General features: G+C 36.4%; 1 protein-coding gene across 4 annotated transcripts in view; it reads right to left on the bottom strand.

The window, feature by feature from the left end:
* The window catches only part of LOC144970314 (uncharacterized), an 83,463-nt gene that overhangs the window by 46,418 nt on the left and 11,624 nt on the right, over nucleotides 1-25,421 (bottom strand). For all 4 annotated transcript variants that reach the window (XM_078909818.1, XM_078909817.1, XM_078909819.1 and 1 more), the window contains 2 exons: nucleotides 22,383-22,571; nucleotides 20,940-21,630 (listed from right to left, as the gene is read on the bottom strand). In XM_078909818.1, coding sequence (XP_078765944.1) covers nucleotides 20,940-20,999 — 60 coding nt within the window. In that variant the 5' untranslated portion in view covers nucleotides 21,000-21,630; nucleotides 22,383-22,571. The remainder of the gene's footprint in view (nucleotides 1-20,939; nucleotides 21,631-22,382; nucleotides 22,572-25,421) is intronic.

The raw sequence follows: 25,421 nt of genomic DNA, 5'->3' as shown, positions 1-25,421 counted from the left end.
TAGAATCTATTATTTTTTTTTTAAATTGAACTGCGATCCGATTCTTGAATTTAGCGAATGTCAATTATAAATCTAAAAAACGCTGCATCATCTTAGAATCCATTTAAGCGGCGTGTAAAACAATACGGCCATCTTCTCCATGTCAAGCAACCCGTACTGACTTTTGTCAGAGAAGACGATATGTGAGGCTGTGTACGTATGTGATAAATCAGTGAGTGCAATTCTATTTTAAAAAGTGTCAGTCAATATCTTTTTTCTGGCTCGCAATAAATAAGCAAAGAAATAAATAAAATAATGAATGAATAAATTAATTAATAAAAAACGAAATAATTAATAAATAAAGAGGATTGACTTACGGTTTATAAGGAAAGGCAGTAGTTAGTGTTAGGAAACGTGAGCAGCCATATTGAAAACAATAAATCAATAAAATGTGCGACAATGTGGTCGTGTGGTAGACACTCGTTTTTGGATCGGGAGATCTTGGGTTCAAGCCTTGCTCGGCGCATAATTGAATCCCCGGAAATGGCTCTTTACTCATTTTCCCTCACTGTACTCAGATGCAGAATGAGTACCGTTAACAACGTTTTGTCCTTGTCGGATAAAATATTGTTATATCGCCTAACAGGCGCAAAACATATTGCTTGTTGCTATTTGTCACGTTTAGTGGATATTGCTCTATATAAAAGCCTCGTCTTTTTTCTTCTTTTTTTTTTTTTAAAATAAAATATAAAAATCCAATCATTTATCTCTTGACGACAGCTACCATAACTGCAGGGCCGAAAATAATTAAATAAATAAATTTAAAAAATAAAAAATAAATATATAATTAAAGAATATCTACAAACACAAATGATATATGTACTGCAGCTGTGCCTTTTTCGTGGAAACGAACTGTGTTGCAGAAACACACTCACTCACGCATTCACACATTAAAATGAAAATGTGAACGATCTTTATCGATTTGTATTTTATCAGGCCAGAGTGCTCTCTTCTTATTTATTATCTTTCATAGATTCAAAGGACAATGAGCAGTATTTCATTTATTTACACATTCATAATGCATAGCGATTGTGTGATGGTGACGACGATGATAACAACAACGACGACTATGGGCGATGAAGAAGTAAATGCTGCTAACTTTATCATAGGCATAAAATAAATAAATGAAGTTTAAAAAAAAAATATTTAAACAAATAAAAAACAGTGCGGAGGCCTTCAGTATTATGATCACCGTATGACTGTCTTCACGCTTCAACAGAAGCTAGCAATAACACATGAAATAATATCTACATTTATGTCAAATCAACAGGAGAGCTGTGCTGAAGTTAAAATTTGTTTCTTTGCGACATACAAGACAGCTACAAGCTACGAGATGGTCACCTAGTGTTGTTTTCTTCCTGCTCTGTCGGTCGCTACGTTATCGTAACTTACGGTCGTAAAACCTTGCATAAATTCGCAATAGAAGAGGAATGTCTTTATTATGTAAACAACCCTGCCCCCTGGTATGAGTTGAATGGAAGAAGGTCACGCATTGAGGTAACCAGCCACCCAACGATGTAAAATTATATATATATATTTTTTTTGGTTTTTTTTGTTTGTTTTTTTTTCAAACAAATATATATAGTATAAGTAAAAGTCCCGCACAGTGAAGGAAAATAAATAATGGAATCTGTAAGAATGAGAGAGATACAAATACAGAGAGAGAGAGAGAGAGAGAGAGAGAGAGAGAGAGAGAGAGAGAGAAAGAAAGAAAGAGAGAGAGAGAGAGAGAGAGAGAGAGAGAGAGAGAGAGAGAGAGAGAGAGAGAGAGATAGTAGAGATCTCAGCAACAAAAGAGTAGAGAAAAAAAGGCCTTAAATGACAACGTTGTGAATGCTTTCGCTACATTAAAAAAATAAACACAGAAAACAAAAGCCCAAAATCAACAAAAAAACATCAATAAAAAACCGTGCAATGTTCTATGACGAATGACCAACAACATTATCATCACTTTTTGACAAAGTGAAACGTTGTCTGGCTCAAATAAGAAAGTGAAAATTCATACCGTATTCTTTTATTATTTTTTTTTCAAAACTCATAATGAGTTCACTTTCACTCACTTTAAAAAAATAAAAAAAAGTTCAAGCAAAGTTAGATTGAGCCACAGAACTGTGGGTTAAGCACAAAATATCAATGTTTCCTGATAAACGTGATAATCTTTAAAAATTAATGATCTTTAAATAGAAGAACTCTATATAATAGTATATGTTTTATATATCATTAAAGTGATGAAATGCCACTAACGATAGAGCGTGAACTCAACAACGATATACTTTTAAATATATATATTATTAAATTATATTTTAGCGATAATCTGTCAGACAACAGCCAGTCTTAACATTTTGGTCCATTCGTTTTCTAGGCTGGCCTTAAATATGATGCCAATTGGAAATATTTAGATTCATATATATATATATATATATATATATATATATGAATGAGGTGTTGGACACCAATACAAAACTGACGCTATAAGAAAAATATATCTCAAATTAAAACTGTGTTAAAATATCATTTGTCTGATAATATTTTTATTTTGTTTCAATTCTATAAAACCCTGACCCCGTTCGTGAAATCATGACGATAATAATGTACATCGTGAAACCTTAAGAAAACGATACTACTGCATTGCACACAACCCCCCCCCCCCCCAAAAAAAAAACAAAACAAAACAAAACAAAAAAAAAAACAACAGAAACAGTTATTTAAAATAAACAAAAAACAAACATACAAACAAAAAACCACTGATTTTTGTTTTCCAATTCATCTCGTCGAGGCTTTCACCCTTCCTTCTACTAAAGCTGGCATCAACGAGGTGGGGATCCCTTTTTACCTCTCCTTCAAACCAGCCCTCAAAAGAAAAGTTCAAATACAGACCGCACTACCAATGCTTTCTTTGAGAAATGGAAAAGGAACATACCACAGAAGACAACAATAGGCAACCAACCCTCCATTTTCTCTTCTTCTTTACTTCCTCGCTTTTAAGCTTCATACAGTACAGCCTGGTTAATTTATGCCGTTTCAAAACATGACCTGTGATCATGACCTTTCTGCGGATAATATAATAATGCTAATACGAAGAATGCCATTGCTGGAAGGAATTGGTGTATTTACAACCATAAAACATATTGTAAATGCTGCTTGTCTGTTGTTTCCTCGCGATAATAATGGAACAGAAATAGAGCACCACAGATAAACCATTATGAAAACATTGGGAGCATGAGGCTTTCATGATAGGGAAAAGAAAAACAAACGTTGAATCATAATACATTACACATTTCAGAATGTGCCAATGAAAAAGATGCTTATAATTAACCTTGGTGCATTTCATATGCATGCTTTACTGACTTTAATGAATGCGATTGGTGTAGAATAATGACCATTTAATTTGATTGGCAAATGAGGCAAAATATCTAACGCAATCTACCAATTCTAAGTCAGGCAAATCGGATTGTTTTCAGTTCATCGTTAACTGATTTATGAATCATTCAGCCAAAATCGCCTTATCGACGATCATGGTATATAACTGGCGAACACAAACGTAACATTGTCTGTGCTTATCTGTACTCTAACACAAGGGAAGCATTCGTGGTTGCTTTGACTGGTGCATAAAATGTTTAAAATTCAAATCCAAATTATTACAACTGATGCAGCCATGAAAGCACAGACGGTTATACCATCAATCAACCTCAGTTATATTTTCAACTCTCGTGTCTTTTTACTATTTCGAGTGAAATGAAAGCATTATCTAGACTGCGTGAACGATAGGCATTAAATACTACGATCAGCAGACGACATGTTCACAAAAATGAAAATTCAACTCTAATTTTTTTTTAATGTTATAGTCGCTGTAATAATAATAGGCGACGGCAAAACTGAATAATATTAACTACATATACATATACAATTCTCATTGTGTAAAAATAATGATTAATAAATGTGAACGACCCTCAACCATTTAACTACCGTACTCTGAAAAAAAAAACTCGTGTCTTTAAAATTTGGCCAGAAAACTCGTCCTCCAAAAACCAATTAATTTAAATGACCCTCATCCGATCAATTCAAATGATCTTGGCAAAAACTCTCAAACCTGGGACTTTGCAGCGAAGGACGAGTTTTATGGCCAAATTTTTAAACACTGAGTTTTTTCCAGAGTACGACAGTTAATTGGTTAAGGGTCTTTTTATCATGAGTTTTCTCTGACATTGACAAAAGCCTCGGCGAGGTTCAAAAGCTAGTAGAAAGTATCAAAAGTGACTCTGATAAGGCCGAGGATTTATCAGTCCTGTTTTAATATTTAATCACTCGCACAACTACCGCATTAACCGTGATTAGATAGAGAGAGGCGAAATCAAAACAAATAGTGTCACAATATACAATGGAGAAGAGAGACAAGCTTCGACATGATGTAACGAATTAAACAAAGTAGGTCAAATGTGTATTGAAATCAAAAGTTTTCGCTAAAAATGCCCCGTCCGGTCAGAGACATATTAAATAACAAGCAATGGAGACCTCTACAAAAGGAAACATTTGGAGAATATATTGACATAGATGAGAAAAGTAAAAGCGATGTAATTTTGTAATGTTTCATTAATTTGCTCAAAATGTTAAGACTGGCTGTTGTTGACAGATTATCGCTAAAACATACTTTAATATGAGCATGCATGTGACTGAAGTTTAACTTGATATACATACGCAAATTGGATATCATGGGCTTTGATTCGCTGCACTTAATACATAATATTTGGAAGAGGTCGGAAGGGGGAGTGGGGAAGGGGCAAGAGGAAGAGATAGAAATAGGCAATACGTGCTTTGTTAACAAGATTTCAACATTGATAGCCCGCATTTTGCAGGGTGCCATTACGAATGCCACATCTCCATGCATCTCGGTTCAACGCATCATCTTCCTCCAGGCCCAATTCTTTCATATCATCCTTTACCTTATCCCACCATCTAGTCTTTTGGGCGTCCCTTTTTCCTCTTTCCCGCTATTTGTAAGTCCAAAACTTTCCTTCCCACGTACTCCCTCTCTCGTCTCTTTACATGGACATATTACTTTACATATATTGATACATTCTTCACTTCAGTCAACCTTCGAATTCATTCATTTCTCACTTTATCTTACTTGCCCAGCCAAGTGATCATCTCAACATCATCATTTCTGCCACCTCAACTTCTTTATCTTGTTGTAGCTGCTAACTCTAGTCCATATAACATTGCTGGTCTGACAACTGTTGTATATATTTTCCCCTTCAGCTTTGCGGAAATTCTTTTGTCACACATAACTCCAGTTACCTTCCTCCAATTATTCCAGCCTGCCAGTATCCTCTTCTTAACCTCTTCTTATATATATATGAGGATTTTCTGCACTTAACAGAAGTTACAAATGTTATCTTTTAATAATTGAAAAACTTAAGCATATAAAAATCCAAGGCAAATGAGCAGTAGTATAACATTCGAAATTGCATGCATTTCAAAGCACATATTGTCCTTTACTTTGGTAGACACATTTTATTGTGAGATAGAATACGTTAACTGTCCCCCAAAAAATGAACAAAATTGACAGCTATCCTATTAAGGCGACGACGTTGAAAAGACATAAATAAAGATGTTTTAATAAAGAGTGGCAAAAACACATCATCGCACTCCAACCAAGGTCAACACGCTCGTTAACAACACAATAACTGTCAACAACAGAGCGGCATGCCTGGCTAAAGGTAAATTGAATGGCTCTCTGATGCCCTTGCGTATGTGACAGACTTGATCGATTCACGACCTCCATCATTCTATTCGGCCTTCACTTGTTACATTTACAGTCCATAACAGACTAACTTCCCTATCATCGGATTAGCCATGACTAAATTGGCGCTTCATGGGTAACTAACAGAACACCATCGCTGTAGCTGATGCTCCCGCTATTACTCCAACTCCAACTCCAACTACTACTACTACTACTACTACTACTACTACTACTACTACTACTACTAATATAATAATAATAATAATAATAATAATAATAATAATAATAACAATAATAATAATAATAATAATAATAATAATAATAATAATAATAATAATAATAATAATAATAATAATAATAATAATAATAATAATAATAATAATAATAATAATAATAATATGAAAATGAAAATAAAACATTTATCCTAACAGAGCAGCAGCACCCTATTATTAAAACCATGTGCAATCTGCAAACTCATATGCCACACACAACAATATTACATCACAAAACAGGCGCGTATGTACCCACGCGCACACATACACAAAACATACACAACACACACAAATGTGTGGGTGAGCGAGTGAGTGTGAGTGAGCGAGTGAGTGTGAGCAAACGACGGGACGTCTGTCCTACTGTACCTTGAAGGTTGTGAAATCGGTCCCTTCGCTCTATATTGCAGCATTGTATGCAAAGCTACCAGGTATGACGTTTTATCGATTACATTATTGACTTCAGATAATAATAATAATAATAATAATAATAATAATAATAATAATAATAATAATAATAATAGTAATAGATCTTTATTGTCCACAAATATGGTAATAATAATAATAATAATAATAATAATAATAATAATAATAATAATAATAATCATAATCATAATAATAATAATAATAATAATAATAATAATAATAATAATAATAAAACTTTATTTCCTCACGCTTGAGGTGTCATGTTTTAGCTTCTTTTTAATTTTTTTTTTTTTTACAACAACAACCATAATAATAATAATAATAACAATAATTAATAATAATAATAATAATAATAATAATAATAATAACAATAATAATAATAATAATAATAATAATAATAATAATAATAATAATAAAATAATAATAATAATAATAATAATAATAATAATAATAATAATAATAATAATAATAATAATAATGAAGATAATGATAACGATGAAGATAATGATAACGATGACGATGATGATGATGATGATGATGATGATGATGATGATGATGATGATGATGATGATGATGATGATGATGATGATAATAATATAAAACTAATAACCATGACGAATGAAAAGCGAACATCGTGTATATTATATATTATTATTGTGCACAGTATGAGTATGTGAAGTCTGAAGGAAACAACCTGGCCTTCTCCAGGCTACCAATAATTATAAAGTACTAAAATGACAACAAAAGAAGGGGTGAAGGTGAGGGCGGGGGTAAGGTATTGGCGACAATAACTGGATTAATACCACTGTGACACCACGGTCTAGAGCTATGGGGAATCTCTAAACAGACAGGCAGTACTTTTAACGCTTTTTTTCAAATGTTAATGTACCACAGTAGTTGTTTGAAGAATCGGGAGTTATTATTCGAGGATGAAGTATATAAAATGGAGTCTTAACAAGATGGCAGTATCGAGAATGTTCGTTTCCGTGGATTGTGCTCGAGTTATTTCATAAAATGAGAGCGATAAGTCGGCAAGACGACAGGCGGCGGGAATGGCCATGACTGGATTCTTATTGTTATTCTGCGACCACAACACTATAACTAATGAGACTACTAAAAGTGAAATGGTAGTAGAGTATTGTACATTACAAAAAGTAGAGTCTCGAGACTACATTAATATAGAGAAATTGAAAGATGGAAGTTTTAGAAAGAAAACAAATGAATACAGAATGGGGGCCCGTGAATCGCAACGTGCAAGGGGGGGGGGGGGGGGGGGGGGGGGGGGGGGGGGGGGGGGGAGAGAGAGAGAGAGAGAGATGGAACACACCATCTAATATAACTGAGCTAACTCGGAACGACCGAGGTACCTAGATGGGGAGAGGAGATGGGAATGACAGATATGGAGGAGGGGAGGAGGAGGTGAGAAAGACCTGAGACGGGGGAGGATAGAAATAGAGAGAAAGAGAGAGAGAGAGAGAGAGAGAGAGAGAGAGAGAGAGAGAGAGAGAGAGAGAGAGAGAGAGAGAGAGAGAGGTTGTGAGCATCAAACTATGTGTGACGGAGTAAATGTATCAAAACACACACAGTAATTCGGTGAAAGGAGAAAATGTTAATCAGTCCTGGTTTACTGATTAGTAGTGCCGCGCTGAAGACCGGTCTAGACCGCGGTCCGACGGTCTTTTAGCTGTGAACCGAAGACCGGTCCCTTAGGGGAAGATCGGCGGCGGTCCTCACTTCTTATCACCTTTCAACTAGTGCGGGGCGGTCCTTGCAAGGACCACGGTCCTACGGTCTCGCGCCATAGCCTACTACTTCCCCAGCGCAGGGTTGCCAGATTATTTTTCAACAAAATGCCAGGGGAAGACTCAAAAAATGCCAAAACACTCAAAAAGATGCCAAAGTCTGTTGACTCCCACCCCCACTAAGAAAACTACTCACTTTTGATAGACAATTTACTATCATATCCTGGTGGCTTGCGTGTTTTCTTTTCTTTTTCTTTCTTTTTTTTTTTTTTTTTTTGTTTTTTTTTTTTTTTTTTTGAATTATACTAAATTTCCTGTTGGGGTAATTATTTACCTACTGACTACTAAGTGGAGTGCTAAACCACTACACCACGGTTGGATTTTAAGAATGAAAAAGAAATGTGAAGATGTTTGTTTTTACGCGTTTAGAAATAATTAAGAAAAGGTGTCATTTGAAGTATAATATACAAGAAAAGAAAATGCCAAATGAAAATGCCAAATGCCAAATGATTTTTCTAATGCCAAACGGTTTTCAAAAATGCCAGATTTTTGGAATCTGGCATTTAAAATGCCAAACTGGCAAACCTGCCCCAGCGATTCGTTGCTTCGGTTGCCTATCTTCCACCAATCACCACCCATCCCACTTAATTAATCGCACCCACCCCCCTTTGCCATACACTAAACGACACAGACGACCATACAGGCAGACGACCACCAACCTCCACTCCGCAAACCGCCCTTTCGTGTGTGAGATGGGGGGAACAGGAGGCGCACGCCTTGGACGATTCCATTATACGGGGTAAATTTCAAAATTTACTACACCATAATGATCGCAATGACAATGATCTATGGTGAAGGCATGACCCCTCTTCTCTAATGGGTTATTGTTTGAAATGTATGTGACTACAAAAGATGTGTGTGTTTGTGTGTGTGTGTGTGTGTGTGTGTGTGTGTGTGTCGAACCTAGCAAGTAGCAAATCCGATTTTTTGTTTTCTTTTGTCCATCTCTTGTCACCACTCCTTTCTATCGCAGTGTTGTCATTTAAAATAATACAATAATATTAAAATTTCGTTGGTGTTTTTACTAATCAAATAATATGAGTTTCATTAGTTTCTTCCTTCCAAAAAACCCAGTTATAACGTCTGAATTTTAAAAAAGTCCAATAGAATATTTGGGGACCCGATAGCTCAGTTGATAGAGCACTCTCTTTATACGCAAAGGGCCAGAGATCGATCCCGGGTGCAGTCGATTTTTTTCTGAATCCCTGTCTACTCAGCAATGAATGGGTAGCTGAGTTTGTTAGATCTGGCGAAAAGTCACCATCGACCCCTCTTATTACCTCATCCACCCCTCTTATTATAACTTCACGTCTCTCTCTTACTCTTCAATGCTCGCTGCCCTCTAATGTGTGGTGTGTGTGGGGGGGGGGGGGGTAGGAGTTGCGTGTGTGTATCAACGCCACGAACAACTCGATCAACGCCTTGGGCGATGCCATTATCTCCGTTAATGGGGATAAATTTCAAATTTTATTAAATTATTGAAGTAACAATGAAGTACGGTGAGCAAATAAAGAAGGCATCACCCCTCTTCTCTAATTAGGTTACAATTTGAAATGAGTGTGACTACTCCGTGTGTTTTACTCCTGTAGACCACGGTTTTCATCGTGTAGCGGTCTTTAACGGTTCAAGAATGAACGATCCCATGGTCTCAAAGGTCAAACCGGTTCGAATTTCCAACAGTCTCTCAGGAATGTTCAATGTCGAAAAGGACCGGTCCTTGCAGTCTTCATTTCCCAAGGACCGTAGGACCGTGGTCCTTAAGCTTGCCAAGGACCGCCCCGCACTACTGATTAGACAATTACATACTATATTCACAAAAGTAAAATGAACAGCAAAATAAGCAAGTGTGGCCTTTACATCGTACCCAGAGGGTAACGAGTTCCACTTCTTGCTCCGCCGTGTAGCCTTGAGCTCACTATGACGCGCTGCCCCGCGGCTTACGCCTGTGTTTCCCCTAGGAGTAGTCCTTGAAAACAAATTTCATCTCGGTAATGAAGAAAAGGAACTTAATCTAATTTATCAATTTTATCTTAGAATGCATGTTTAAGCATTTTACTTTTACTCGACATCTTATTGGCCAATCAATATGACCCCCCCCCCCCCCCAAATTGTCAGACACACACACACACACACACACACACACACGCACGCACGCACGCACAAACACACATACACAATCTGTATCCTCTTTGAGTCTCGAGTTTAATGCTTTTTTCCCCCCAGAAGTTGAGGCGGAGGTCATTTTAATCGATCGATCTATGAAGGAGACATTTTTTGGCTAAAACGTAAAATAACGTTTTCTCAATAATGCTCAGCCAAAGAAGAAGAGATGAAAGAAATGGGGAAAAACAAAAGAAAAAAGGCCCGAGCATCACAAGATGGATGTCCCGGTAGCTCAGTCGGAAGAGTACTCGTTCTCGTAAAGTCGATATTATTTTTTTTCAGACCCTCCTGTACATCCAACAAAGGTCTGTTAGATCTAGCGAATAATACTTTGGGGTTGACTTTCATCCTCTCAAAAGGGTGGCAAGAAATTGCTATTGTCCGTTTCACACTATAGAAACCAGGATAAACATCATCACGAGAAGTCGAAATTAAGATGGTCATCTAGCTACAAGAGTTAAAGAAGAGAGATGAGGGTTTAAAAAATGGAGAGAAGAGGGGTAGGGGATTAAGGAAGGAGAAGAAGAGGAGAGGGATGGAAGAAGACGGTGATAATTGGATGGAAGGGAAGAGAGTGCCCACACTAAGAAAACAGGCGGGGCAGAAAGGAAGGGGGCAATTAAAGATATGATGAAGGATAAGGTCATTTCTTCAAAAGTCTTTCCCTGAGACAAAAGATTCTCCTTTTTTTCTTCTTTTTCTTTCCCAATGGAATATCATAAACTGTGTCATCATCGACAGCATCTCCATCATCGTTGACATAATCATCATCACCATCAGACCAGCGCCTTAATGTCCACAGTATATTCCGCACCATCATCATCATCTATCCCTTGGGCAATGAAGGAAGAAAAAAAAAATCTTGTGTCTTTATGAGTTTTCTCTCGATAACAAAGAAGTATAGTGTATAAAATCGTATTAAAGAACGCAATAAGCAAAGTTCCTTCCTCTCTTCAGAAGGACAGAGGAGCCCAAAGCCATCACGTGAATGAAAGGGTGTTGTCATTTGACTAATGAGTGACCACAGGACATACCCTTTTTTTTTCAATTTTAAGAAAGAGAGCAGGCTGTATGTGTGACGGTAAGTATTATAAAATGGCGAGTGAGGGGGCGTGAGAGCTTAGCTATAATATATTCTTTTTTTTTTTTTTTTTTCTAAGACACAAGACAGGGGGATGAGGGAATAAAATAAAGGGGAAAGGTAAGAAATTAATATGAAAAAAAAAAGAGTAAAAGAACTGTAGAGGGAGGATTAGACAAGAAAATGCCGATTTCAATTTAATAAAGAATAGTCTAAATAGGCGTCTGACTTCAGCATACTATTTAAAAGATCATTTCTGTTACTGCGATTCGGATTCTGCTTTCAAAATATCTCGCGCAAGGAGGGAGAGAAAGAGAGACAGTGAGTGAGAGAGAGAGAGAGAGAGAGAGAGAGAGAGAGAGAGAGAGAGAGAGAGAGAGAGAGAGAGAGAGAGAGAGAAGGGATCATACTGATAAACAAAACAAAACAATAATTAATTTTCGACACCCCAAAAAACTACTATAGTATCATTTCACTGCCAGACCCTCGGATTTGGATTAAAATTCAACCCAAAGAAACTGATGAAAACGGAATGCGTCTGTAGAAGGAATGAAGTTGACATTACTCAGCTCTTTGTTACTGATTTAAGACCGGGAGTTGCGCGATTAGTTCTCACTAATATCCATCAGACCATACACTTTTTCAAGGGCACGCTTCATCTGGTGGGCAGATCTTGTGAGTATTTGACTTAAACGAAAAGCACAATAGCTTTTGCCCCCGCCCCAACTTCAAAACAGCTTGATAATGATTCAATGTGAATCGAAACCTTTGGTCACAGCCTTAAACAATAATGCCAGGCCACTTTTTAACTCAACTGTCTCAAGTTAGCATACATTTGTAACTTTTATGAAAATAGTATGATTTTGTAATTTCAGAATAAGAAAGAGAGGGAGAGCCTTATCGTGAAACTGCACTTTTCGTCTTTTCACATCCAGTTCAACGTTCAAAGTTTATCTTAAGCCCTTGGTCTATACAAAACGCCACCAAAGATCTGTGGCAGTAAACATGTCCGAAACTGTCAGAAGTAAGGCATACGAGAACTGGAATGGATAAATGAATAGAATTTATGTGAATCGTATTAATGCTGCATAGTGCACGGCACTATGCCATTTATAGAAGGCCCTAAACGACGTAGACTACAAGCAAGCGGTGCACGGTGGTTTGATATTAGCGAATATATCAAAACAACAAAGAAGCCGTGGAAGATAGCCCTCGAATAGAGCGGCCATAAACTTGTACAACGGTGACACCTGTTGACAGGAATCCTTGGGCCACGACACTGCTTGAAGAGGGAATTTAGCATAATGGTATTGGCATTCGTGTATAAGCAAGAGTTTGCAGAGAGACTAGAAGTAAATACAGTATGAAGAGTAGCGAAAAACGAATTTGGTGCAGCTACGGCAAGGTTTAAAACGTGCTTGTTTTTTTGGTTAAATTGTGCAAAGATTCGAGTGAAAACATCAATAGATCGAGGGGGAAAACACAACAAAAAAGGCACAAATTAATAATGTTCGCGATGCAAATCAATGGCATAAATGGCTTCTACGTAAATGACTCACCATCAAATATACATAAATATATATTTTTTCCCAAAGACACCATTTCCAACCAGCAGCAAAAAACCAAAACATTAAATTGATATAGATTGACGCAACTGGCAAGGAAGCCCTATTATCATTTCCTGATCTCCATGTACATCTTTTATGCACTAGACAAGCGTCATATTCTGGAGGTAGCAAGCAAGTTAATGTCATTTTCGTGATAAAAACCTGGATAACTTTTTTTCTTTTTGTTTTTTTTTTAAATATACAAAAGACTGCGACTACAACCAGCAGATCTGAAGGTTTTGTCAGGACAAAGCCAAAATATCTAAATATTTTTTACTCATCTTCTTTTTCCTTTTTATTTAATCAATAGATAAAACGTTATTTAGACAGACGATAACGTCTCTTCCGACATTTATTACCTCTGGAAGAAACGAAAGTATTTCAGCTAATCAAGGCATACCACCATATTTTGTTAAATGTAAAGCGTCATTTGGAGGAAGATCAACTTAGTCTACAACTACAATGCTTTAACATTGAATTGTATTAGGAGAACAATAATAGGACAACGAAAGCTAGGTTAAACAACCCTCCCTGTCAAAGTCAAATCATTTAAAATTATCACATGAGAGCTAACAGATGTGTCCATAATTTATTGACCAATTAATGGAAAAAAAAAAAAAAAAAAACAAAAAACAGCTCTCAGGGAATATGAAAACCCATCAAAATCAAAACCAGTTGGTACCTTTGTTACACTACTGTATGTGACACAACAAAACTGTCACAGGGAAACGGGCGGCAGGTTTATCAACAACAAACGAACAAATGAATCTAAAAACAAATAAAACGTTCAACATACAAACAGCCCGCTTAGATAGCAAGATATCTGGCTGGGATAGCTGCCGGTTTTCAACGTCCTGGTCGGTCGAGACATGGGCAAACAGCAAACATGCCACAACGCGAAAAGGAGTCGTCGAATGCAAACAAGGAACAGGCCAACCTGTAAAGGCCAGGTAGCAGGAAACCAGTAGCAATGGCATTACAGAAGAACTATCACCGCGACAACTGGCAAGCAAAGCAACATTGGCCACTGAAATTGCAAACACAAATATGACAATAAAGAGCACGGTGAAATATCGAGAAAACAGACCTGGTGGAAAATAATTTATGAGAAATAATCTGAAAAATAACTAAACCTTACAACACTGGCTCATGGGTGCCTGTTCAAAACCCTCCGAACTATTCAAATCAACTGACATTTCTTCCACTTCGAATGTATAAAAGACTAAATCATTTCACGTTTCTTACTCACTTTAAATTAAATCTTTCCAACATTACGGCCCGCATTGATTCAAACCCCCGTATAATTTCATATTTGCAGAACAATAATACAGTAAATATATTCAGAAAATATGTATGTGCGAAGACTATATATTTAGCAATATGCTCGGATGGTTTCTGTTTAGTTAAATTAATTTCCATAATACAATTTGCAATTCAGATTTCCTCACCACTTCCAAGGGCCTGCAATATTTGAGAAAATGATTAGCAAAACAAAACGCATTCCCCATTCATTATTATGAAAAGAAATACAAGACTATACCCTTTACATGACCTGATGTACTCATAGAGCCTTAGCTAGTCCCAGGCTTTCGTTTGTTAACCCAAGAAAAGACTATTATCAGGACAGAGTGACTGGGAATATGAGAATAAATGTACATATATCGTATGTTATGTAGGTGTATGCAAATCGTCTAACCGCTTTACATTGGGTACAAAGCAAATACTCAAAGAAATATCAGACATCCTCTCTCTCAAACAGCTTCATTTAAATCCACAGAGCATCAGATGCAAAGCTTTTTTTTTATTTGCAATGCCCATCCATTTACGCAGTCATAAAATTATTATGTTCAATCTTCCCCCATCCTTTTTTCTTTCGCTACATTTGTGTCAACAACAAAAAAAAAAAGAGAAAATAATAATACAATACTGAAGTTTAACTGGTCGCGCCTGTTGCATCGAATCTTGGGGTGAAACTTGGCAAAGGCGAGAGTTAGCGACATGGGCCTGACAAAAGGTCAATGTGCCAAACAACCTATGAGCGCCCGGAAAAGTTTAGTTTTAAAAGTTGTATATTGCGATGCTGTGTAGTTGAATGCTCATTTTGAACCCGATTGTGACGGCTAAAAGTAGTGAAAGAAGCTACGTGCACCGGCACTCCTTGATACGTTAATTCATTTATTTTTATCTATTTCTTCCTTATTTATATTTATTCATTGCGTTGCTTTTCATTTTGTTGTTTTTCTACAAATTTATTTAATTCATCGATATATCTATTAATCAAATTAATCTATTGCTTTATCTACTAGTTGCGCTTACGACACCTTCATGTGAAATGGCGCATAGGTCAAGACAGATGGAGAGTTGTGTGTGTATGTATGTATGTATGTATTATATATATATATATATATATATATATATATATATATATATATATATGTGTGTGTGTGTGTATGTGTGTGTGTGATAGATTATACTAGATAGACAAAGAGGCAGACTGATAGTGACAAATCGATGGACAGACAGATAGCATGGTTTGATAGATAGCATAACTGATCAAAAGAATCTCTCCCATGATCAAAGAGAATAGAGAAAAAAAAAACCCTAAATATCTAGATTAACGATTACTGTTCGTTGAATATCAACCAAAGAGAAAAGAGAAAAAAACCATGTCAGAAGATCATTTTAAAGATTGAACAAAACTATTCACAGCGAATGTATGATAAATATTTACTTGTGTGCTTGGAGAGAGGGACCGACGTGCTAAAAGTTCAAAATTGAGATTTAAATCGACTCGAATATATAATTTAACAGTAATAATATAATATACCAGATATGCCAACCAATCTCAACCATTTGAAAATATTAATCTTATTTTCCCCAATTTATACCGATTTTCTCACACTTTTACCCATTAAATCATAGTTTCAACACGTGCAACCATCCAAAATTTCAAATTTAACATTCGCTGAATTTATGGAGAATTGTCAAGCTAAGAGACGGTGGGAAATTCTAGGAAATTAGGGAAATTCCGATGACAATCACCTGTCTGGCTACTCCGATTCTCATCTAGACGGTGACGGTATTTATTAATAAAATTCAAATAACCCCCCCCCCCCCCCCCCTCTTTTTTTTTACACTCTGTTGAGTTTTTGCATTTCTAGTCAATATTCCCATATTCTCATATTTTGGACCTGAAAGCGTATTAAAATATGAGAAGTCATACTGGTTGGCAAGTCTTATACTTATATAGCGCCCACTGACGAATGCTCTGCGGCGCTTAACAATCACTTAAGACTATATTATATAAACTATCGTACACACTAACACGCATACGCACATAAACCCGTACACTCAAACCCACATTCTAGCACACAAAAACAAAAACTCTTTACATACACATTACAATACGATCTACCCTAATGTAAAATATATAATTGCTCATTAATTGTCAAAATAAGCTCTTCTAAATAATTAAGTTTTCAATTATTAAAACGTATCTAAATTTTCACTGTTTTTGGGCATTGTATGAAAGGGAATTCCACAACCTAGGCGCTGTTACTCAAGGATTAATGTCCTGTACCGACCTCTTTTTCTGTTATCGTCGAGACTCTTCTACAAAATAATTGCTACTTAGTAATATATTTCTTTAAAGTGTCTTTTGTAATTGTGTGTGTGTGTGTGTGTTCAAAAGAGAGAGAGAGGGATAGGGAGAGAGAGAGGGATAGGGAGAGAGAGAGGGAGAGAGAGAGAGCGCGAGAGAGAGAGAGAGAGAGAGAGAGAGAGCGAGAGAGAGAGAGAGAGAGAGAGAGAGTGTGGGGATCCTTGAAAAAAAAAAAACCCCCAAAAAAAATCAAAATCGGACAGGCCCACTAGGTAAAAGATTCTTTTCACCAGAAAAAAGGGCACATCTGTCGTCACATTTATCAACTCTATCAACGCTTGTGTTACCTTGCTACACCAGGAACCTCTTCGCGGTGCGTGACATATTATTATTGCTTGAATCAAATTATAACACAAGAACTTAACAACACCCAAAAGACAGACACAAGCGGTAGAATGAAAATAAAAGATAAAGGGACGGGAAAACATGCCAGCTCAAGGCAGAGATAGGAGGCTTTTATTCTTTTTAATTAATTTCTTTCTCTTCTTTCTTGTTCTAACACATGCCATCCATAACAACTAAAATGCATTTTGGATATCGTTTTATAAACTGAAGTTACATATTTGAGAAACAAAGTTTGATAAATTACAGAGAAACAAACCAGTAAAGATAACGATAACTGCTGAGTTGAAGAAAGCAATAATATTAATTGACCGAAAGGATAAAAATCATATCACAAGACAAATACTAAGCAGCGTCATAATTTGGCATGCGCTGACAAAACACATTTTCCTACTTTTGGCCATAATACTTTTATCTTATAATGTTATATCGAGAGACTAAAATGATTCCCAATGTAAGTGATAAACCTGAGACCGACCGACCGACCATCCATCCACCCTATCGTCCTTCCACCATTCCATCCATCCATCTTTTAAAAACTCCCAATCCATTTCTCACCCATCCACCAACTCAGCTACTCACACACACATACACTAGAGCGAGAGAGAGAGAGAGAGAGAGACCACACAATACAACCAACCCCGCACTCTGGTCATTTCATCATTTCACACACCAAATGGCAAAGCAAGGTCTTGCAGTTAATATCATTATTATAATAAGGTGGCATGCATGATGACGGTAATGGCGTCAGTAACCACTTCCACAACGGCCTTCTGATAATTGACTGTTATCGTCATAATATAATATTAATTCAATCTCCACAGTTCATCACGCGATTAGAATAATGGCATAACACTACTATTACTAAGGTTTCACCTCAGGTTCGACAACAACGTTTACTCTTAAGTCTCCTCAGTTCCGTTCGATTCTCAGCCCCCCCGCCCCCCCCTCTAAAGCCATTGTTTTGCTACTCCACCTTTACATATTCATACTATTTCTTTCTCTCCCAGTCTTTGCCCCTGCCGCTTGCCTGCGATCACTAGTGGCCAGGCGAGAACAAACACAACACTAAACAAACAAAAACGGTAATGGTCATAGCTGTGCTCCCCCCCCCCCCTCCTCTCCGTCGTGTCACTGTTTGTCTGTTATGTACAATAACTCACACACACACACACACACACACACACACACACACACACATACACACAAGGGAAATAGAGAAGGAAATAAAAAATGACCGGAAGGGCAGGTAAACGGGGTTGAAAGTATTTTTTCTCTCTCTCGAATCTCCAGAGATGTGGACTGGAGGGGGAAGGAAGGGGAAAGGGACAAAGTATACAGTGAGTTGTGTACACAAAAAGTCCCTATTAGTGACTGCCTTGTTTACCAAAGAGCAATGCCAATTAGCTTTTGAAATGGAATATTTTGGTTCTTAAAATATTTATTACACGTGGTTGACAAAATAATGATAATGTTACTTTAAATAAATGTTATTTAATATATAAACTTGTAGCAATTCCATCAAATAAAGAAATAAACAATAATTTTGCAAAATCTTTATGCATCCCCAAGAGAAATTTGAAGGCGTATAACGATAAGTGAACGGAATAATAAAGGTGCTGAAAAAATTAACCATTAACAAGTTATTATTTGTACTCAAGGACAAGATACGTTGAGCCGAAAGCGGGGATTTCAACCCAGGTTCTACTAATGAAGGTGCAATCTCTTATCCACTCTCTCGTACATCTCGCACGGTAATATGCATCATTATGCAGATATTAAACCTTTCATATTATTGGAAATGACCGGTTTCCCTTTAATAACTAGACGCCGTTCTATTTTCCGTCGTTGCTATCGTTTATAACGTATAGGTAATTTAAACAATACGAAGGGTGACCAATTCTCAACATATCAATTTACTACTATACCATAATATATAACATAAGTGTTTAATGATTACGATGTATTTATGTTGTTTATGTGTTAATTACAACTATTTGTTATGGTCTCGCTGATAAAAAAAAAAAAAAACAAAAAAAAAACTGGTGAATATTTATTGATCAAAGGATTATGAATATTTGTGAGGGAAATATTATGAGGTAATTGATCAGAAGGCAGTATGGAAACTCAACACCTAAAAAGAGAGATAGAATTACTCTCTCTCTCTCTCTCTCTCTCTCTCTCACACACACACACACACATACACACACACACACACACACAATCACAATAAGGCAAATGAAAAGACTGATATTAAACAAATAGAGCGACGATAGCCCCCATGCAAACACTGACTACGGCGGCGAGACAGTTAGCGCTAAATAACTTCTGGGGCTTATAATAACTACCGAAACTAGATCACAGGACAAACTTTCAACCCCGAGACTTAGACCCCGAATTTCATAACAGTCAAGAAGCAAGTGGTCGAGTAACAACGACTGAAAGCTTTCAAATCCATGCTTTCAATTTTCTCCGTTTTTATCCGGTTGTACAGACAATCCGTCGGCCACGAGAACACTTGTGTCGGTAGCTGAACTGATAAACCAGCCCAACACAGAGTTTGCCGACCCAACAGCCGAGTTGGTTTAGAAATGCACAAACATCTGTTATGTAAGTTCGAGATTAAAAGAGGGTAACATTATTATAATATGTGTATAAATATCTCGTCTCCAAGTAGACTGCTACTGGATGTACATTGCTGCCGACATGAAACATGTAATTTTAGAAATATACGATAATAACATAAATATAAATATGCTATAATGTATTAGATAGATAGATGGGGGGGGGGGGGGGGGGGTGTTGCTACGGAGTTGCAAGTTAACGCCGGTTACAGTTATAAGCTACGAAGCTTTGAGATATTGGGAAGAGATATTTATGTATAATATTCTGCCATTGCGCATTGATAAGTCCTTCTGAGTTATCAGCTACCTGGGAGACGAGGGAAGATAATGGTAAAGATCAAGAGCGAACGATCACAGGTTCGGTGAGAGAGAGAGAGAGAGAGAGAGAGAGAGAGAGAGAGAGAGAGAGAGAGAGAGAGAGAGAGAGAGAGAGAGAGAGAGAGTTAAATGTTTATGTTAATATGATATTGAATTCAATCAAATGCTTATTTGAGCACGAGAATTAATAATACGGGTTTTACTCACACTAAAGAAGATGATTATAATTTCCCGACAATGCGGTCACTGTGTATTATTATTTAAGGACATGCCGAATCAATTGTCAATTCATTCCGAGGACTATAATTGACGACAATGCATAGAATGACGAGCACAATCCGGGTGACCATTGACTTTCCGGTAAAATTTGAGTAAAACAAATAATTATGCACCACATTCATACATGATATTTGATTCATTTATCTTCCTCAAGTAGGGTTATTATAATTCCCATGTCATTCCATAGCAGAAGAGGAGGAAGTTACAACTAACAGGGATACACTTGGGCTCTACAATTGTACCTTGTGGCTCAGAAGGACAAATAAAATGAAATAATAATAATAATAATAATAATAATAATAATAATAATAATAATAATAATAATAATAATAATAATAATAATAATAATAATAATAATAATAATAATAATAATGAAGAAGAAACAAAAATAAAAACATTTTTTTTTTAATTTGGAAAAGAGAGTGATGGAGGATTAAAAGGAAGGGTAGTTATGTTCGTCTGTGTGTTTGTGTGTGTTTGTGTGTGTGTGTGTGAGTCTGTGTGAGGTGGGGGGGGGGGATAACTAAAGAAAGATGTTGAGGAGGAAAATGAGAGAGAAAACCATAGTCAGTATGAAATGTAACTTACCAGGATAACCATGAAGGTCAAACTCAATAGGAACTGACGGATGTAGAGTCGGGTATCCATGGTAACACTGAGAAATAAATAATACAATCCAGAGTAGCAGAAGTTGTAGCTGTCCTGTAAAAATACCGATGATGGCGGCAACGACGATGTTTGTTTAATGATGAAGATGATGATAATGTCGACGATCAAAGGATGCTAGTATCATCCATTTGAAATGTATAACGAGTCTGTCGACATCTCTGGATGATGATAATATTGCTGCTGTTGTTGTTGTTGTTGTTGTTGTTGAAGATGATGATCAGTTGTAACAGAATAAGACGTTTTCCTTTTTTTTTTTTAATCTTGAGATTCAAAGAAGAAAAAGAAAAAAAAAAAGAAAGAAAAGAGACAACAACCTTCTTGCACACTACCACCACAATCACTATTACACCAACAGATGTTACTCCTTGTGTGAAAAGTGACGTTAATTTGTTTTTTAATTAACCACAGGCTCGCTCCTCAGCGCAACACAGCACAAGGTAAGCCAAGAGAAGCCGCCGAGTCTTGAACCGATCTCTGAGTCAAATCATAATTTCGTTTCGTTTCATTATTTCATTGTATGCAGGACGTTCTCTATCCCAGCAGCAGCAGACGAGACATCTTGATGTTGTTGATAGAAATGTTGTTTCGATGACAAATGTCTACAGACCGCCTAACAATTTCAACATTTAGAGGAAGATAATAAAAAAATTAAATTAAATTAATATGGACAACAACGATGATATTAACGATTAACACAATAATGTAAAACATTTTACTTTTCTTTTAATTTTATTTTTTTCAAAATTGTAACCACTACGGATTTCTTCTACGTCGTAAGTAACATTGCGAAAAGAATATTATGCATGAGTCAGATACATTAATATAATTATTTGAATGACAAGAATAATATAAAATAATTATAAAAATTATAACAATAACTCTTGATTATCTGATCCTTGAGCCACGCCAGGCTTTCTACAACGCACGGGACCGTTTTTACAATCTTTTTCTTTTCTTTAAATTCTCAATCATGATACGATAAAAATAAAATTGCAGATGATGACGATAGATAATGGAAAGAGTGGGCAGTGGAGTGTGACCAGTAGGATGATACACTCAAAACACACATCCCCCCCCCCTAACTTTAACACACCCACCTACACGCACAGGACGACAATTTTGTTTTACTATAATTTTATTCTTCTCTATGAAAGAGAGAAAAACCTAAAACAGGTTGACATACAATCACAATATTTTACTAATATAATTTTATTCTTCTTAATGAAAGAGAGAAAAACTTAAAACGGAGCTGACACACAATGACAATGAAAACTACCAAACTATTAATAAAAAAAAATAACGACACTTCACTATAATATAATTTCATATTTATAATACGCTCTTATACACACACACACATACTCGGTGTAGGGTGTCGATTCTGTAGCATGAAGGAAATGCGTTTATCATGAACCCAGAAGGGGGAGGCAAAGGAGGAGGTTGGGATTCGAAGCCTCCGTGCCGTAAGGCTCAAACTTTACACTACAAATCTTTCCATTTATGAATCCTCAAAGACGACCAGCCAAGCATGGCGCACAGCAGTGGCGGGATCTGAAAAGCAAAAAGAAGAAGAAGAAAAAAAAAGAAAGATATAATATTTCGTATTTGTTAGAACATTATTTGTTATTATAATGGTGATTTTTTTTTTTTAAAGATAGTATATCGTGATTAACAACCCGACTGGAAGTTCCACGAATCTGTTTTGAAAGGCTTCAGTCAATAAAGGGAAGCAAACAATAAACATAATATAACAAGAGTTAAAAGAAACGAAAAGAAGAACGGACAACAGCACTATTCTGATCTGCAACTAAAGTCTTATTTGATAGTTTGTTACAGGCGCATTGTAATACATTCAAATCGGAACAAAAATGGTATACTTTACCGCACCGTACGTGCGGTAGTAACAAATACGATGTAGTGCCAGCTGTTTTCACTTCCCTAGAAATAGAAAACACAATGGCTATTATGTATTATATTTACATGATTGCAGCGCTTCAGAATGATTATCACAACATTACAAACTAATCGCGGCGATTTCGACGCCGTTAAATTTATCAATGTTCTTATTATATTACCTTAATTAGAACTTTGGCCTTAAAAAAAAGTTTTAGCGTTGGCTCGAGCTCACTTGCCAATATCGATTAACAAAATACCAAGGAGAACCGGGGATGGGGGGTGGGAGTATATTTGGTTTCATTTTCTTAAAAGAGTCAAATCAGCGACCAGGCATTTGAAGATGACACCACTCACCCATAGAGATAGAGATAGAGAGAGAAAGAGAGAGAGAGAGAGAGAGAGAGAGAGAGAGAGAGAGAGAGAGAGAGAGAGAGAGAGAGAGAGAGGATCAGCCGACTTGTAAAACTCATGGGTCACAATAGCCATTAATAAAAAGGTACTAAAACTGAAGGGACTTGGACCAAAATAAACAATTTAAATAAGAAAGAAAACCATAAAAATCAACACGAGTGTATATATCCACAGATTACCATAGCTTCATTAAAAAACTGGCATAGGATCCTCGCCAAAAGAGACGCACGACTGATGATTTCCTACAAATTACTATTGTAAAGGACAATGACGATTTCCGTGGAGGAGAAAGAGGGGGGGTTATCATTTACCACAAATTATGTGCGTATTATTTACAAGTTGCCCCTTTTTCTCCAAGATTCCCAATGCAAAACGGACGAGACCAGTTCCAGACTGTTCTGACAAGGGTAGAAAGTCACATGGGTGGAGACAACAGTCGAAAAATAAAAATGAGACTGCAAGAGTTGACCACTCGCCAGCCCCTAAAAAATAAACGTCTAAAAAACACCCGGTGCATATATATATAATATATATATATATATATATATATATATATATATATATATATATATATATATATATATATATATATATATATATATATATATATATATAATATATATTTATATATATCCGCGTGAAACTACTTAATGCGATGAAACATGGGTGGCACAATCCAACTGAAAAACCCGTTTCGATCATAACTTGCCATAAACACAAAACAGGATGTGAATACCGGCGGAAAACCTTGCGGGTAAATAAGTAAACAAAAACAAACAGGGGTTTAAACAAAACACTTTTTAGCTGTATTTGACACCAGGGCATATTTGGAGCTTTCAATATATTGTTGAAACAAATATAATTGGATATCTAGCATGTCGGTGCTAAAAATAAATTGGGCTGGCAAAAGAAGTGGTATAGAAACGAGAAAGACAGAAAGACACAGAGAGAGAGAGAGAGAGAGAGAGAGAGAGAGAGAGAGAGAGAGAGAGAGAGAGAGAGAGAGAGAGAGAGAGAGAGAGAGAGAGAGAGAGAGAGAGAGAGAGAGAGAGAGAGAGAGAGAGAGCTGATAAACAAAAAAAAATATACCAAATAATATAATATTATATAATGAGAATATTAAAACAAACATGAGATCTAACCGCCAACAAGTTTAATTCTTACAACCATAGCCATCTATAACGAAAGAAAAAAAAGACCCGCACCAATTTTGTAAGAATATTTACAAATGTACAGTAAAGAGGACATTGTGATGTTCACATCATACTCGGGAGGACGGCTTTATACTTTATTAATTTCACGAACAACCAGTACTTATTGTAGAGGGATTCTGAACACTACTTTTTGACACGACAGGTCAACATAGTTACAATCATTTGTTGTTTTGGGTGGATTTTTAAAAGATTGTTAATAAATTAAACAATGATTGACAATGTCATCGTCAACCTGAATTTCAGTGTTTTTAGATCAAATTATGATAATCCGAATTTTAAAAAGCCTCCAGGAGTGAATACTGCATGAACATAAACATGAAGGAGGTACGTCAAGCGTTCCACGTATTAGTATTACCCAGATCCCCTAACGCTAACTTGGAGATTTTATTAATCATTACACTTGGAGTTCGGTATTATCTTCTTTTCTCTTTCTTTATTCTTTATTGTAACCGAAAGCACAGATTACGACCAGGCGGATACGTATTTCTTATTTGAACAAGAGGAGACGAGAGTTCGTTTCGTTGTCACAAGATTATAAATTCATCTTATTTTTAAAGAATAAAAATCAACATGATACCCGCCCGTCTTCCATATTCTCTTTCAACTGCTATGGACCCCCCCCCCCCCCCCCCCCCCCTAACGCATAAAACTTATATCAACCCGTTTAATCTCTCTCTCTCTCTCTCTCTCTCTCTCTCTCTCTCTCTCTCTCTCTCTCTCTCTCTCTCTCTCTCTCTCTCTGTCCCCTTCTAAAAATATTTTACCTGGATCTTAAAACATTCTTAACATTCATTAAGTGTCATCGACAGGATGCCGAGGACCTGATTAAGAAGGGGGACGAGGAAAGAAAGCAAGCAAAGCAGAGAAAGAAATGTATGAA

This window comes from Berghia stephanieae, chromosome 4, assembly GCF_034508935.2.
Source record: "Berghia stephanieae isolate SIO BIC M18660-M18661 chromosome 4, UCSD_Bste_1.3, whole genome shotgun sequence".
Classification (NCBI taxonomy): Eukaryota; Metazoa; Mollusca; class Gastropoda; order Nudibranchia; family Aeolidiidae; genus Berghia; species Berghia stephanieae.
This window is presented reverse-complemented; position numbering and strand designations above follow the sequence as displayed.